This window comes from Mastigoproctus giganteus, chromosome 4, assembly GCF_048544385.1.
Source record: "Mastigoproctus giganteus isolate SK-2022 chromosome 4, ASM4854438v1, whole genome shotgun sequence".
Lineage (NCBI taxonomy): Eukaryota > Metazoa > Arthropoda > Arachnida > Uropygi > Thelyphonidae > Mastigoproctus > Mastigoproctus giganteus.
The window spans coordinates 147942472-147957315 of record NC_143578.1 but is presented as its reverse complement, the minus strand read 5'-3'; the positions used below and the strand labels follow the sequence as shown (position 1 = coordinate 147957315).

General features: G+C 34.6%; 1 protein-coding gene across 1 annotated transcript in view; it reads left to right on the top strand.

Annotated features, from left to right (window-relative positions):
• The window catches only part of LOC150087120 (twitchin-like), a 3511780-nt gene that overhangs the window by 2905241 nt on the left and 591695 nt on the right, over window positions 1-14844 (top strand). Inside the window, 2 exon segments of the mRNA XM_090372971.1 lie at window positions 3055-3220; window positions 11817-11938. Coding sequence (XP_090229097.1) covers window positions 3055-3220; window positions 11817-11938 — 288 coding nt within the window.

Sequence of the window (14844 nt, the reverse complement as noted above, 5' to 3'; positions counted from 1 at the left end):
TTTACTGTACTTATTAAAACTCATTCAATGCCTAGACATGTACTCTACATATATGCTGCTGTGCCGACTCTATTGTCTCACATGCACATGTGCTAATAGCTCTCCTCCGGCAGTCAGTGGCAACGTGCAACAGTGTTCAGTATTCTTAATTCTATCCTGATGAGACAACGTGATGCTTTTCAAACTTTTCATGTCACAATTTTTTTTTACCACTTTAAATATGATCAAAAATATATCTGCATCTTGGCTAGAAATCACTGCAAACAACATGCATTCTGTTTGGTAGCATGTTTTGCCCTATTTGGCAAATGATTTCACTGGTTTTGAATCACAAGTTCGGACAATTGCCAAAGACATTATGAAGATCGGAAAAGACTTGGGATTCGAAACTGTGGACACTGCCAATGTACATGACTGCAGTGACTCACATGCAAATGACTTAGATGATGCAACTCTCCTTGAACTTGACGAGCAAAGTGCATATGAAGAAGAGGAAAACAATTCTGAAGTGGCACCAAAAAAAATTTCAACAGAAGAATTGGAGAAAGTTTTTTGGGGTGGTTGACATGGTCTGCAATGCGGTTATGAATGGTGATCCGAATATTGAACGTAGCATCAAGATATGGCAAATTTTACAAGATGGGATTCAATGCTATAAAGACTTGTATGCCGAGAAAAAGAAGAAATGACTTCTTCTTTTTGTTAATAAAATTTTTGCAATATTTTTTTATTTCAAATCCTTTTAATTGGCTATCAAGCACATATTGTTTATAGATTTATTATAATTTGTTTATAGACTCTTTCTCTGGTATGCATTCAATTAAAACCCATTATAATTATACCTCAATCGGCACGGTTTAACATAACATGGAACAGTTTCGGTACCAATTATCAGTGCTATGCAGGGTATTGCTGTATATATATAATATATAAATGATAATAGACAAAAAGGTAAAAATCAGTATATTTGTGTATATGGTAGGGGAGTTGAGCTATTAGGAGTAATAACCATGGAAGAATAGAGAGAACCTGTAAGTAAAAAATCAATTTACCTGAAATAGAAATAAAATGCAATTAATAAGGGCATAATTATTGTAAGAACCTAAAGCTGTGGGTCCTAGGACTTTAACTACTTCTTCAATAGAAGTAGCGTCGGTAGTGAAAATCGTAGGAACCACGTCAATAGGCCAGGTCTCCGTTGTTATGATGTACATGTAAACGGTATACATATACATCACAGCCAGAGACCAGAAGGAAGAATAAAAGAAAAAATAAACATTAAAATAAAGATAAAAATAATAATGATAAATAAAATCCTGTGGAAAGAGAAGAATGAAATGTAAACTCATAAAACATCTAAGAGATGGGGCAAAAACAAGAAAACTTACTGTCTGTATGGACCGGAAAACATTGAAAGTCAATGGTGATTGAAGGAGAGAGCTGAGTGTTCACATGCGGTGTATATATGTGTCAGTTGAAGTAGCCCTGTGTGTGTAGGGAGGGAGGTGTGAAATCTTAAACCGGAACTGTACCCGTATGATGGATACAGTTTATATATATATATATATGATAATATAGACAAATGTTTATTTTCAGGTGTATTGGGTATGGGTGCTGCTGACCTGTCAATTGTAATTACCATGGAAAATATTGAGAATGCAGGCAAGGTAAAAGACATAATCTGAAATTAAATTAATTTTCTCATTTCAGGTTATCTCTTTTACCTTGCTGGCATTCTCAATTTTTTTCCATGGTAATTACAATTGACAGGTCAGCACCCATACACAATACACTGAAAATAAACATTTGTCTATATTTCATTATGGTTGTTGAGTATCTCTACTATAACTAGTAGTGCCCCGGTTCCGTAACCCAGTTTAATAATTTAATACTTTTTCTTGCTTGCATAGTCATTCAATAATGTGATTATATCCTATTATTTTTATCAATATTATATATGATAATATATAATATTGATAAAATATTATATATAATCATATCATATATATTATCAATATGAAAAAAAATATTTTTTTTCATATTGATATATATGAAAAAAATAATAATAATTGCCAGATTTATTTATATTGACCCAATTTTAATGAAACTTGGGAACACTCAATAACTTCTAACAGAATGAAATATAAAATTTTATGATATTCCATCCACTGGGAGTCAAGTTATGTTATGTTGGAGAAATTACAATTTTCATTAAATACATACAGAAGGATAGACTCTCATTTATCCATTCCATTCCTGTTCCAAAGAAAGTGGAAGAGCTAAATAAGGAACAGAAAAAGTTAGTTTAATGAGCATATTTCGTCCATTCACAATTCAATTTTGTCATTTGATGTTGTTGAAGATGAGCTTGGCAATGGAAGATTCTTTTTTATATGAAGCAAACATGACTGGGTTTTTTAAGAATTGAAGTTAACGAAATTTCTTTCTCCCCACTGGAAAATTACCTGGAGGTCAGCATTTAAAAATTGATATTGGATAGTTGAGAAGTTGTAACTGTTTGTGCAAAGCAAGGTTTGTCGAACTAAAAGGTAGAATGTAATTTACTGTTCACAGCAAAATTGTGTACCAGAATTTCAAAGAATTCAAGGTCATTAATAATAAGAGAACAGAATGGATTCTCTACCGTATCTGTCTTTTTTTTGATAGCTTTATTAAAGAAACAAGTATGGTATACAAAACTGAGTAATTGTACTTACTGTTCAGTTAAGTTAATTAAAAATGAAAAGTGGAAGGAGTAACTTTATATGAAGAAATAATGACTGTGCATGATTCTCCTGCATTCCAAGATCGCAAAAAATTTTGATTGAAGATATTTTTTTGTTCAGACATTTCTTGTCATTCTGTTACCATTTATATTACTTTTAAAATGGGTTTTATCTTTGCATGCTTTCCTGTTGAAGTTTTTCAGTTAATAGAAAAGTTGTTCATATAGTTTTAATACACAATATGGTTAAATTAAAACATAGGATTGTAATTATAATGTTTAATGATAAGTTAATAAAATGTCTAAATAATATTTATATGTGAATCCAGATAAACCTGATCGACCCAGATTTCCAACTGTTGAAAATATTGGTGATGATTCTGCAACACTGTCTTGGAAGTCACCCTTATGGGATGGTGGTAGTCATATCACAAATTATATGTTAGAGAAGAGAGAATCACCCATGACAAGCTGGATTCGTTGTGGAAATACTAGGTATGTTCCTGCCATATCTTTGTGGTCAGTGTACAAAATGCCTTTGATAATACATTCAACAAGGTTTTTGTTCCTATATGATGTTTTTTCAAATAATTATGAAAATAAGTTATCCACAATTTTTTGAGCAATTTGATTCTTTTTGTTTATAATAAGTAAGTTTTTATTTTTGTCAAACAAGACAAATATTATACCGTATGGAACAGAACATAAGTATTAGATTAACAGCATAATTTTTTAGAGCAATTATGCATGTTAAAATGATATAATAAGGGAAAGCACTCACCCTTATTAAAGAGATGCAATTTAATGTGATTATCATTTACCAAAAAGTTCACTCACATTACAAATATACAAAAGTTCAGGCTCTATTTCTAGAATATTCTGGTGCTAATTCAGACAACTGTCCTCAGAAGTATTTACGCATTACTGAAGAAACAAAACATGATACATACAGACTGAAGAAGAACTATAAATGATGGGAAAAGTCACAAGCAAGGTTTATGTTAATGGGGTTTCTCCCACTCAATTTCATAGCAAGTCAGGCTCATCTATAAAAGAAGCAATGGGTTGTCCTGGTAATGTACTTCTGTCTACTTCTGGAATCACAGACAGTTACAAATTTGTTTGGATCATAATGGTGTCTTCCATTAAAGGATGCTGTTCCACCAATGGGCATGTGAGATGGTCTATTTTGGGTTGGAAATGGCTGAACCCACTTGCAGGGACCTAATGCAGAGGCTGTAATATAGTCATTTCATACAGTATCCAATGAGAGAGCAACCTGCATGGAAGATGTACAGGAAGTAAAAACCAGGGCCATCTCTCAGTTTGAGTCTGGGGTACTGCCTATCTGAAGAGCATTTGGTTTCTTGTTTTCAGCTAGACTGTAGTTTGAAGAAGTGATGGTTGTATTATTCCCTATGAGAACTGATAAGACTTTAAAGATACTTTAAATCCAGTCAGACTGGATGTTGCATCTACTGATGTTTTGTTTGACAAAGTGGGGGTACAGGAAACAGGAAGCATGCTCCCTTATGTTTCTTCCTGTTACTTTTATGGAGCTCCTGTATGCTAGTCTGTCTATTTTAACTCTAGTGTCCAGAGAGTCTTAAAAGTTGTTTCAGTTTTTAATGCAGGAGAAAATGGGTTTTTATGCTTAGAATATTAACTATCCAAATATTTTGTTTCTGAGATGAGGAATGAAAGGTATATGTAAATGTTTCATTGAGAATCTTGGTTGTTGGAATGAAGTGGGAAGGATTGGCCTGGAAATGTCTGTTATAAGGGTTCTATGGATGATATTGGTCACAATGTACCTAGTCTGCTCTTTACGTGGCCTCTAATATTATTTATTTCCTCATCTAAATCTTCATTTCTTTGAAACTCGACTTTCTGCAGTCTAATTTTCTTGGCAATGAGGTTATTTTCCTTGGTAATTTCAATATTCACAACTCCAGATGGTGGGGGGCCGACCGGGCTAGCCGGGTGGGTAAAGTGCCTGCCTGGCAACCCAAAGGTCACGGGTTCAATTCCCGCCTCGGGCTTGGATCAAAGTACTGCAAAAACCTTGGGAGGTGCATTATGGCTACAGAAGCCTATGCGCCAACAACTACCAAAAAAAAAAAAAAAACCTCCAGATGGTTGAGATGCTGTGGCTTTTACAATTACTGATGGACTCACATAGCTTGTTCATTTGTGCCTAACAGAATACTAGTCAATCTAAACCACACACTTTTTTTTTCTCACCACAAACCCCTCAAAGCATGTTAGTGTTAGTACCTGTCGGTGGTCCTCTAGGCTCCTCAGATCACAATTTAGTGATAGTCATGAATTCTCTCTCTCTCTCATGGCCATTTCCAGCCTCATATTGTTGAATTACAAGAATGCTAAATGGGATGAACTTCATGATTTCCATTATTTTTTCCCTTGGCTGGATCCTAAAATTTTGTCTTTTATCTAAATATTGATTTTTTTTTTTTCCAATAAAAGTGCTAAGACTGTTCAAGATAAGAACATTGCATATCACAACATTCTTATCTGATCTTATTGCAAACACTAAAGCTCACAACAATTCTAAGAGTCATTAATGAATCCAAACTCAGTTTTCTCCTCTTAGTCTGTTCAAAACGTGATGCTAAGAAATCTCCAGGTTCCTATAGAGCTTCTCCCTATTTGTTCTGAAAAACTGTGCTCCTGAGTTTGCACCTATTCTTGTCACCTTTTTATACTCTCTTATTCCACTGGCATTTTTCCTTTCTGCCTGAAAATTTGTTCATATTTGTCCAATTCCTGCCTGGGTGACAAATCCCTCCTTTCCAGTGTCACCTTGTTGCCCTTACCTCTACTGTTTCCTTAGTAATGGAGAAATCCATCAATACTAACTCTTATATATCTCAAAGCCTTCTATCTGATCAGTGATCATCAATATGGATTCCATCACTGTCAGTGCACTGGTGATTTGGCTTATGTTACTCAACTTTAGATAAATTCAATGTAAATGTTTGGTGAAACTAAAGCAGTTGCTCCTTACATTTCTAATGATTTCTTGTGTTTGGCATAAAGGTCTTCTAAACAAGCTCCCATCTTATGGACTGCTGATTGTGCTTTTTTTTTTCTTTTTTTTTGCAATTAGATATCCAGTCTTCCCTCTGACCATTCACTGCAGGCAATAGTGGACAGTTCCTCCGACTTCTCCACTAAGGCTTGTGTTTTACAAGGTTCAGTTATTTCCCTCACTCTCCTCCTCTTGTATATCAACAACCTTCTTCCACTCACTGGAAATCCTATTTATAGTCTTGATATTATCACACTACATTGTGTGATGTAGTGTGATAATCTGAAATTCTCAATTTGAAAATTTGAAGAACTTTGTCCAACATAAACTGCTTCAACTTCTCAAATATCGACAACCTGTTTCCTTAATTGCTGATCTTCTGGTAATTCTCCAGTGGGGCAAAGAAAACTTAGTTATCTTCAGTTGTTCTAATACTCAGTCCTATTGTATTTATTGCTCCTATGCTCATCTTTGATGACTCAGATTTTTAGACCAGATCACATGTTTCTATTAGATTTACATAAGCACAAAACAAATAATGCTTCCTCTGCATAAAAGAAAACTAGGATTTCTTTTTTTTTTTTTTTTTGTGCTCAACACTACTTTTCTTCTAAACTACTCAATTTGTACAAACTAAAAGTCTGCCTTACCATGAAATATTGTTCCCACAACCAAGGTTGTGCCCCCAAACCTCTCTCAAGATTCTGTTCTCAGTCAGGTAAATTAAAGATTTGTCTCATAAAAATATCTTCACTCAAGATCTCATAGATATTCAATTTCTGCTGCCTGTCTTTCTGTAGATACTTCCATGGACAATCTTCTGAACTGATATGTGTAATTCCCCCACTCCTTCAAAATCAGTCCAGACATGTGCCACAATCAGTCAGCATCCATTCACCATCCAAGAGTCAGCAACTCTTAACTCACAGAATCAACTTTTTGTTTTTCTCATTTATACCTTCTAATTTTGTTTTCTGGAATAACCTTCTTTTACATGTATATCTCATTAATTACAGTCTAAAGAAATTTAAGTCTAATGCCAACCAGTATCTTCTGTCTTCTCAGCTATGTACTATACCAAGTACTATAGGTTCTAATACTTTTCATGTTTGGGATGTCATTAAAAAATAAATATATATATATATATATATATCTGTGGGAATTAGTCTCCTGACGAAGTCTGCTTTAATGTGTTGGGCATAGTTCGAGCATAAATCCAGAATTTGGCTGTGGCAATGGGCTTTCAATCAACAGAAACCTCAGAAATCACACTTTTTGGTGTCAATGGGAATGCCCAAATGGGACGTTATTGTTCCATTCTGTTCCAACTAAGAAATGTTAAAGTATTGTACATTCAGATATTTTTAGATATCTGAGAACACTTTGGTTATTCTGCTGTATTATTAGAACATCATCGATATATCATAATTATTGTTGGTGTGGGGGGAGCGAAAAAAAAAAAAGAGGAAGGACCTTCAGTTAAAGTTTGACCATGAAATTTTCTTATAAGAAAAGAGATAATGGGTTCTGCATGCGTAGACCAGTTATTTGGAAATAAAACTTGCCCAAAAGATGGGAGTGCTTGACTATGGTTATGTGTATCAATTCAATGCAGATGGAAGAAATGATGTAAGGCAACCTTACACTGATTTCCCAGAATGATTTTGATTAACATTTTTACAAGTGATTTGAAGATGTCAACTTCAGGGTGAAATACCCCATTGAATAAGTTATGGTCTTGTTTATTATAGAAACCCTCTTTAACTTTAATGCTCCCAAAAAGTCCTAGCAGAACCTTAGACTTTTTTTTTTTGTTTGTTTGTTTGAGGATTAAGGAACTTATTGATAGTATGGTAGTATTAAATTTGTTTTGTCTCAGTAAAAGAGGGCCCAGTCTCATTGTTCCAGTACACCTTTCATCATCAACATGGAGCCTTCTTTGACTTGGGGCACTATTTCTCCATGCAAAAACATCTGCATTAGGTTCCTGAAGTGGGTTCAACCACCTCTGATTCAGCATGCATGATGGTGGAACAGTTTCCTCCAGTGGAAAACATTAGCTATGTCATAATCCTGATAAATATGTAACAGTTTATAATCCTGGAAGTAGACACTATGTCACTGGAACACTTGCTTCCCTTATAGACTGACCAAACTTTGCTGTGAAAAGAAGGATGGAGGAATTACAATTAACACTGGTATTATCATACAGTTATTACCTATGACCTTGCCTGTGGTTTTCCCATTTATTCCTAGTTCTCCTTGTTGTTGTTTCTTCAAATGATGTCTAGGTTACACTGAGAATAGTTGACAGAATATTCCAGTGAAAATGCATTTAAATTTTTGCCATGTGAGTACCCTTTTCTGTAAATTCTCATCACATGAAATTGTTTTTCTGTAACTGAGAATGAGTGTTTTTCCTTATGTTGTATGAAAAGATTATATAGAGTTAAAAACATTGCAAATTAGTTCCATGTTTATATGGTTTAGACAAACCTATTTACTATTCTAGAAAAGCTGGTTACAAGATTTTGATGATCTGAGAGACTGCTGAAATTAACCTTTTTTGAAAATGTGAGAATTGTCAGTTTGTCAAATCACAATTTAATATAGAAATCCAATGTGCTATCTAATATTCAGTAAAGTTGTGTTGATATTGTGACATATTTGCAGTAATGTTTGAAATATAAGTATTTTTAGTTTTTTTTATACCTTTTCCAATGTTTTTATTTGAATAAGTGTGATAAGAAAACCATATTAGATTGGCATATTATACCATAGCTTTTTAGGTGAAATTATTGAAAATTTTACTTATATAAAGGTTAAAGGAAAGAATTATTTTTGTTTTATTTCTAAGCTTTAGATTTAAAATCAGAAATCTCCAATAAAAAACTGATTATTTCTGCTTTTTCCACTTTCAAAATAATCTTTATTACATTCCTTAATCGTGATTCTGTGGGAATTGTTCTCAACTTGGATTATTTTCATATAGGTATAATAATTATAACACTTTTACTACACAATACAAATAATTTTAGAGTTTATTTTCCAAACCCTCTGCTAATTTTTGATTGGTACCTAGAAATTTAGATACACTAAGGATTTTATTGGGTGTGGATGAGATTTAATTTTAAAGGATGGAATATTACAAGCAATCAGGAAATTTCAGGATTACATGTTAATCCTGAAATAGAAACAATGGAAAGGACATCAAACATGTCTAGGCCAACCTGTCTCTGGTAATAAACTGCAACATGTAGCAAACATGCTGAAGAGGAGTGGTAATCTCCATATTTAAGCTGAGTGGATAATCTAGATTTGCATGTCATCGCTTCAGTGAGCTCTTTTCTTGGTTTTGATATGTAATCAAGAAGCCAGCAGAAGTTTTAGGACAGGATGCTGTAATAAAGTTGGTGAAACACAATGCTCTAATAAAATTGTTTATATTGATCTAATAAAACTGTTTGTTAGTGAGGAAAGTTATAGAGGTATCAAGGACAGTGGGATCCAGCAATGATGGGTGACTATTACTGGTTTCTGATAAGGGAGGACCATTCTGCTGATATTGATTCAATATAAAAAATTAACACTTGAATCAATTCATATTTTAAGAGCGAGAGAGAAAAGAAAAAGCTTTCGATAAGGGAAACATATGCCACAGTCACAATAGATAATGAAACATTACATAGATATGATATTTAAATTTTCTGTTACAACAGAATCAAATTTATTAAACTACAACACTACTTTCAGAGAGATAGATACATACCTATATTTACTTTACTCCTTCATATCACACTTTAACTTGGCACATCAACAATTAAACTAAATGTTACAATTTTCAGGTCTCATCTTATGTAGATTCTCAGATCCATGGGTGGTCCAATTAAAATAGTTTCTGTAGAATGAATAAAATTTCCATATAATGAACCGATTTCGAGAGACATGGGTATGCATTGTTTGCGCCTCTGGCCTTCAGGCAATAGAGCTGCTGCTGTAGAAAGCATGAATTAAGAAATAAAAGGATTAACATTCCATAATTTATGTGTTTGCAACACATTTACAACCACCTCTCCCACATACTGTACTGAGAAGTCACGCTGGTCGGTTGCTTTTTGTGTTCATAGCAAGGAGTAAAGAGTAAGAGAAAACTCTTTTCCATGAGTTACTTACTCATGGAAAAGAGTAAGTAATTCCCAACATGGATAATACACCATGGTCAACCTGTTCTACACCCTATTAGAGAATTAGGAGAGAGAGTGATTTTCCTTTATTCTGGAAATTAATCTTTTCTTTCTGAGAAATGAGTCATCCACACTTGCAATACATTTCACCTGTCTCTGTTTACATGGTAAGTACAAATGGGCCCTAGTTTAGATCAGGGTGTTAAAAAAAAGAAATTGCTTTAAAAATTTGAGATTACAGAGGCCTGGAGAGGCCCCTCTATAGTGAGGCCTGATGCTAGCGCCTATTTATAAGTATGGCCCTGGTTGTGAATATTAAAATCACCAGGAAAAATTACATCACTGTTAGGAGAGTTGGACTGGAGAAAGTCAGGTTTCAAAGAGTTCCAAGTGATTACTGAAGTTGGAAGAATGATAGAGGTAATGTGAGAGCTTCTATTAACCAAGGTTTAATTTAACCTTGTCGTTAGGCTCAGAAAAGAAAATTTATAGTTACGATGCATGCAATTTTATTAATTTATTTGTGCAGTACGTAGTTTTAAGAATAGAGTAAAAGGTAATAAAACCTGCTTTTATGATTTGCAGCAGTTAAGAAACAATGCACATAGCACAAGCTATTAAAAAAAATGCATGAATAAGATGGACATGAGGATTTTTGCATAATTTCAGAAGTAGCACCTGCTCTAATTTCAACAGTAACAATTTTCATAATTTATTACATGTTTTTGCACTGCAGAAACATGTTAGCTGATGAGCCATGCTCTCAACTGGTCTGAATTGATTATTCTGCAGCACATATGCAAGTGATACAGTAGTGTACTTTTTCTTGAAATTAACATTAAAAATGGTACAGAAATATTGTAGAAATCAAGGCCTGAATTCAATTAAAAAATTTGCAGAAATTTGCCTTAACAGTAAATAGTTAACAATTTCAGTAGAGAAGCCTGTCTGCTGATAGTAAATCTTCAGAAGAATTTGTTTTGAAATGAGGCATCTTATTAAACACTAAAGGACTGATGCCAGATCAAGTTTGCAGTGCAGACAAAACGGATCTGTATTACAGCATGCTACCTGCAAAAACCTGAAGGCAAATCACATTCTACAGGATACTCCTGCAATCAGTTACAGTATTAAAAAATGTAACAGAGTGGTAGTGGTAATTATTCAGTCTATATATCTATTATTCTAAATTTTATATTATCTAAAAAAATATATAACACTCATTTCTTTATACATTTACAAGTCACATTATGTGACAACTGAATGAAATGGTGCCCATTATCTACTTATTTGACATTCAAGTAAAATTAATATAAAGGAATTAAATTCTAATCATTTGGAAATTTGACAGTTGTTAGAATGTACAACAAACATCATTAGGAAAAAGAAAGCTGGGGATGCAAAGTTTTTGAACTACAGCACCTGTTGGAAATTACAGAACAGTACTGTAATGGGAAAACTTTATATGTCATTTTTTGTTAGTGTTATTCATTTTGTGCTCTAAACTGGACCTGTTCCCATAAATGAATGTTGATTTGTCTATTATTTCTTCCATGGACTGTAAATGCAGTTGGGTATAGTATTTCCACAAGTTGGTCATAAAAGAGTAGAAAAATGCTTCAAATGGTATTTTTTTATTTGGTTATTGGATACTGAATTGACAAATGAAGTGAAGGTTAACTATCTCATTAGCCAAAAGTTAAATTTGCTTTATTATGAAAATGTTTTAACTGATGGTAAATACCATTAGGCCAAGGCAGTTATATAATTATAACTGCATATAGCAAACATAATATCAGTAATCTAATGAATACTGCAGAAAAGAATTGCTAATGAAATACATTGTATGTTTTAGGTTCACCACTCATCTTGTTACAGGATTAAATGCTGGTAAGGAATACCAGTTTAGGGTGTATGCTGAAAACGTATTTGGCAGAAGTGAGCCAAGTGAAGCAACTCAACCAGTTAAAACTAAAGGTAAGTTATAATTCAATAGAAAAGATAAGTTACATCTCTTAGTTGTTGGTTGTATGCAGAAAGTTCAATATATGACTTGTTATATCTGCAATAAGGCCTCTAAGGTTGGGATTATTCATACCACAAATTTAAACAGATACGCCAACTGTTTAAAACTGATTTAATAAGTTTTAAACTGAGGAAGGAGGCAGACACCTCTGAAAGCTTCAATAGTGTTTTTACCACTTTTAAATTTATATTTTAATGCATTTTAACTTATTTACATATTTTATTTTTGTTTTAAACTAGTTTTTTGTAAATAATCAATTTTTGTAAATATTATTTTACAGTCTTTTGTATTATTTTATTTTATTATTAAATCAGTTTTAAACGGTTGGTGTATCTGTTTAAATTTGTGATCTGACTTGTTTTTGTTACCCATTATGTGTTCCTTATTTTTAGGTCATCTGTTATTATTTGGATTATCTGTAAGCTCTTTGTTAGATATACTGCCAGTTATCCAGGTGTCATAGCTTTGCATTACATGTATAAATATTGAATTTAGTTATGAGAAGTGTGCTTACTCATAACTAATTTGTATGTTGCAAATGACTACCCAGTGCTGCTCTATTCAACATAAAAATAAACACAGTAACATAGGACCTAAACTGGACCTACTTGCATCACTGTGAACATGTGCACTGATGAGTTTAGTATCTCATGCCATTTCCTGCACATGTGAATAATGGAAAGGCAATTACAGGGAGCCCATCCAAAAAAATAGTCATGTGGACCCAAAGTAACGATTTTTACACCTCACTTCAAAAAACACTTGCAGTACACCTTTGTAGGAAATCAAGCAGTATCTGTAGTACCTAGCTTTTGTTTTATAGGTGTAATTTTGACAGAAAACATAACCTCCTTGAACACAAATGCCCTTTAAACAACTTATTTTAAAAAGTTGAATATTCTAAGGGAGTTTAGCATCTGGTGCTTTGACTAGATGATCTGCCCCTCGACGTGGACACCTGCACATAGTGAGGGGATCTCCCAGTGATGTTGCTAGTCCTCCAGATTATCATCACTGGGATCTAATGCCCACAGCTTAGGTTCCAGGCTAACACAATAGGAATCTGGTGCGTTTTCCTTGTACTGCACCCCTTGGAAAGGGGATCCTGATGGTTGAGAGATACAGCTTCAATATACCACTTTGGCTCCCTGCTTTGACAAGACGGGTGGTCCTGGAAAGTTTGGCCAGGATCAATCAGGTATTGGATTCACCTGCAAGGGTCAGCCATGCCAATGGCATGCCTCTACCCTCACGGTCTCAGAGACAAGATTCAGGCTGGCAGCAGTGTGGGTATCCCTGGTGTCCCACTTCCGAGCACATTTATTGTCTGCTGGGTAGTGGGTGCCCCATTTGGGCTCTGTGGTGGGTGGAGAGCTTGGGAATTAAATTTAAAACAACTATGAATCCTAATAAAGTTATTTTTATTTTTTCAGGGGCCCCAATCCGAAAATAATAACAAAGATCCAGACAATGCCAGTGCAGCAAAAAGACCGAGAATGGAAATACTCAGGTCCCATACTAAGATTTTTAATCATGCATTCAAAAATGTTTGAGAAAGCTATCAGGAAAATATTGCCCTTCTTCATGCAGAAGGGTTTAGAGGATTTAGCAGGTTCCCGAAATCAGTTAAGAGGCTTCATTCTGGGGATCTCTTAATCAAAACCAAAAATGATAGGCACTGTGAGCATATAATCTGAGCAACATCAAGCGGAGGAATATCAGTTACTGAGACACCACATAGAACATTAAATTCATCAAGAAGTGTCATCTCAGAGTGGGACCCCCTTGATGTTACTGAGGAACAAATCTGCTCTGAACTAAAGCTAAAGAATTTCTGTGGCTTTAGTTCACAGAATTTCAAATTTTAAGGAATTTCTGCTTGTAGGGAAGGGAAGATAGTATCAACCAGAAATGTCATTATTACATTTAATTCTTCAATAGCTCCTACTTCAATAACAGTCAGGTACATAAATTGCATTGTAGGGCCATACATCCCAAACGAATACAATGTTTCAAATGCCATAAATATGGACATTTGCAGATGGCCTGCCATGGAGCACCTGCATGTGATTGGCCCCAGGTGCCAAGCGATTTTGTGATCAAGTGTTTCTGCCAGTAAATTAGCACTCTTTTTTGGAGAAATAAAATCGTTTTCCTATTTTCAGCGTTCATTTTCTTATTTCCTGCTGCAACAGGATCTGTAAAGGTTGAGCAGATGGGCTGAGAGGTGGCAAATGAAGTTTAACATTGACAAATGTAAAGTACTACATATGGGAAACAGTAACCCCAGAGGAACGTATCAACTCTGTGGTACTACACTGACAGTGGTAGAAAATGAAAAGGACCTGGGGATAATTGTGCAGGCAGATATGAAGTTCTCTGAGCAGTGCAGACGGATTGCAAGAGTAGCTCATGGTGTCTTGTCAATGATATACAGGAATTTTTCTAGCAGGGATAAGGAGGTGATTATTCCCTTGTATAAGGCAATGGTCAGGCCACACCTTGAGTACTGTATACAGGTCTGGAGGCCTCATTTCAAGAAGGATGTAGAGCTGCTGGAACAAGTACAGAGAAGGGCAACAAGATTAGTGAATGGAACAAAGGGTTGCTCTTACGAAGAAAGGCTTAAGTTTTGCAAATTACAGTGTCTGGAGACTAGGCACCGGCGAGGTGATCTGATAGAGGTGTATAAAGCCTCGAATGGTTTGAGCATGCTGAATGCTAATGGGATTCTTCCTCTTGCTCAGAATAATCACCTGAGAGGGCATAAATTCAAATTGAAGAAAGACAGATGTAGGATAGATGTGTGGAAATTTGCCTTTAGCCAGTAGGTAGTTGGTTGGTGGAACAGACTTCC